The sequence below is a fragment of the Stegastes partitus genome, unplaced genomic scaffold, assembly GCF_000690725.1.
Source record: "Stegastes partitus isolate 25-593 unplaced genomic scaffold, Stegastes_partitus-1.0.2 Scaffold876, whole genome shotgun sequence".
NCBI lineage: Eukaryota > Metazoa > Chordata > Actinopteri > Pomacentridae > Stegastes > Stegastes partitus.
In genome coordinates this window covers 7203-10313 of record NW_007578607.1, presented here as the reverse complement: position 1 = coordinate 10313, position 3111 = coordinate 7203, and the positions used below count along the sequence as shown (strand labels likewise).

Below are 3111 nucleotides of genomic sequence, written 5' to 3'. Positions count from 1 at the left end.
TTTAGATCAAGATGTCTTTAATTCTCCTCAGTTCAACATCTCTACATCGTCCTTTCTAGACATCTTAAATTGAATTTATTAGCATGTCGTTGTAGAGATCTTAAACTAGAATTCTGTGTAATTAAAATGTAATTACAGTTATCCAGACGCAAAGTTTTGACGAGGCAGTAACTTTCTGTTCAAACCGAAGCTCTGCTAGATGTTGACCATGAGTGTCTAAGAAGTGTCTCCTTCCTGTTTAACAGTATTTTCTATCTAACGTATCCACTGCAGCCGCCGTTACTTCTGCTAATAGTGTTTAAAGGTTTTTCTGGAACAATATCTGTAGGAAGCCTCATTCACACCAGTCACAAGGATATTTATACAAGTGTTGTTTTGATTATTAGTCCAGACAGGACTACAGACATCTCTAAGTGTCAGAATGACGTCACAGCTGTCTGGAGTAAAACTTCTGATTTGTCAAAATGACGTCGATATCTGTGATGTTAATTCAGAACCCAGATCATAACACACTCATGAGCACTACAGATAAAGTAAACCAGTTTTCTCAAATTCTGAGCTCATCATGAACAAACATGGAACATGAAAACAATCATGATTCTGTCTGTGATTTCAGATTGTCTTGCTGTTCATCAAGAACTACAAGTTGTCATGTTTCCTCTTGTAGTGTGTGTAATTATACTGCAGTAAACGTATCCACAGTTACTCTTTAAAATAAACAACAAAACCTCAGAGTTTGTATCAGCAAAGGATGGATTCACCTCTGATATGGACGAGTTTAGTTATATAACAGCAAAAAAACAGGGAAAAAACACATATTTATGTCGCACAAACATTTTTTCCGTCTGTCCTTCCTCATTAATCGTCCAACAGCCGCTCAGATTTACCCTCTCAGCTGCTGGACTAAACTAATATATTACAGCTGCATGATATTGGGGAAAAATACATTAAAATATTTATTTTTTTTTACAACATTTGAAGAAATATTACTTTTTTTCACCAGATGACTTGTATTTGGAAAGAATGAATCATTCTGGGGTGATTTTGCAGACGAGTGAATCTGCATCGAAACTAAAAAAACAACTTTTAAAAAGCTGAAAGAGCCATTTGGAGCCTTTTTAATGTGGTGTAACTCTGGTAAAGGCATCCAACAGTTTTTTTTTTTTGTGCTTTGGATCACATTCAGATCTGGCTTTACACTCATCCTACAGAGACGCACATTTAAATGGTCAAACAGATTAGTGACGCTTCCTCGTGTGGTTTCACTCGTTTCTGTTCAACATCATCGTTTCTGTAGCGGAAATATTTGACACTCTGTTTCTGTTTGCAACCAAATCTTGTTTTTTTTTAATGCTTCTCTTCTGGTTGTCGCTCATTCCGCTGTGCAGCGTGCATGTCAACAAACTGTCTTTTGAAATTCAGAAAATCAGAGTGAGTTATGATTAATCAGAAATGAGAATCGTGACAGTTGTCTTGGGCTGCGAGGTGGCTCGGTGGTTAGCCGGTTCGTGTCCTGGTGAGGACACCCGGGATCTTTCTATGTGGAGTTTGCATGTTCTCCCCGTGCAGCGTGGGTTCTCTCTGAGTTCTCCGGCTTCCTCCCACAGTCCAAAAACATGCTGAGGTTAATTGGTGATTCTAAATTGTCCGTAGGTGTGAATGTGAGTGTGCTTGGTTGTCTGTCTCTAAGTGTAGCCCTGTGATAGACTGGTGACCTGTCCAGGTGAACCTGCCTTCACCCTGAGTCAGCTGGGATAGACTCCAGCCCCCCATGACCCTAATGAGGATTAAGTGGTGTATAGATAATGGATGGATGGATGGATGTTGTCTTTTTGTGGCAAGCAGCTAAAGGACTTGTAGCATGATGCGTTTGAGTTCATCTGTCTTTCCAATACAAATAACACTGAATACCAAAATTGTACGGTGTGCAGTCATTCAATAGACGATATAAAGTCGTTAACACGGCACCAAGATGATGATTTTGATGCTTTTTTAACTTATTTTTTTGCTGTTTCTCAAAACTGTCTCATGCTGCATCAGAGACGTTCAGACATTTCAGTGCAGGCGTTCACTTTGTTGTTTTTAGGGGCGACTTGTTACAGTTTTCCGTGTCCGTCACTCAGAAACACAACACGGATCAGTCGACCAAATATCCACACTCTCACATTTTTTTCCCGGCGACTGCTCGGCGTCCTTGTCTGCCCTCTCGCTGTAAAACTTACACCGCCGTCATATCGGCGCAAACACTGTTGATTGCTCGATCAACACAAAAGTCCAGTGATATTAAAAGCTCTTTGTGGATCCGGCTCTCTTTCAATATTTACAACATTTGGTTTCATATTAGCCAGGAGGGTATGTTCCTCTCGCACACTTTCAGTCAACACTGTGTGTGTTTCAGGCTGCAGCAGTTGGACCGTCACTGTCAGAGCAGCGCCCAGCAGGTGTGTGAGCTGCTGGTCAAACAGAACCAGCTGATGCAGGAGAGAAACACACTCAGCGAGGAGATGCAGAACCTACGCATCGAGGTACAAACACACACACACACACACACACACAGCGACGTGACTCACTGCTCTGCTACTAAATGAATCTGCGGTCGCGTCTTTTCTCGCCAGGAGCACGTTATAGTTGTCAGTTTACTAAAATAAAACCAGCGAGGAGACATTTGTCCCTCGGTGACTAATGATTCTGTCTGGTTCTGGGTTTTTAGCTGCAAAACATGTTGTCTATATTCTGCCGTGATTCACAATCGGAGGCTGTGTGTCGGACGTACAGTGTTCACTGAGCGGTGTGTGTGTTTGTCTTTCCTAGCTGCCCAACGCTTTGCCCACATGAGCGAGTCTGTCCGGACTGCTGGCTCTTCTTCATCCTCTGGATCTGGACGTTGCTACTCAGGAATATTTTGTTACACAGAACCAAAGTGTTCAAGGAGACGAGAACGTTTTTATGTCTGTTTTTGTTCAACAATTTTAGAAATCAAGGAGACTGATTTGGAACTGAAAGTAAAAATGAAAATCTTGGTGTCAAAATCTAGAATAACTTCAACTCCAAGTTTTCAGCATTTATCCTTCAGTGCTGATTGGCTGTTACTCGTAACCAACCAGATTACAG

General features: G+C 41.4%; 1 protein-coding gene across 1 annotated transcript in view; it reads left to right on the top strand.

Annotated features, from left to right (window-relative positions):
* Window positions 1-2892, top strand: part of sdccag8 (SHH signaling and ciliogenesis regulator sdccag8) — a 49528-nt gene extending 46636 nt beyond the window's left edge. Inside the window, exons 17-18 of the mRNA XM_008293338.1 lie at window positions 2399-2525; window positions 2812-2892. Coding sequence (XP_008291560.1) covers window positions 2399-2525; window positions 2812-2835 — 151 coding nt within the window. The 3' untranslated portion in view covers window positions 2836-2892. The remainder of the gene's footprint in view (window positions 1-2398; window positions 2526-2811) is intronic.
* Window positions 2893-3111: the final 219 nt, after the last annotated feature.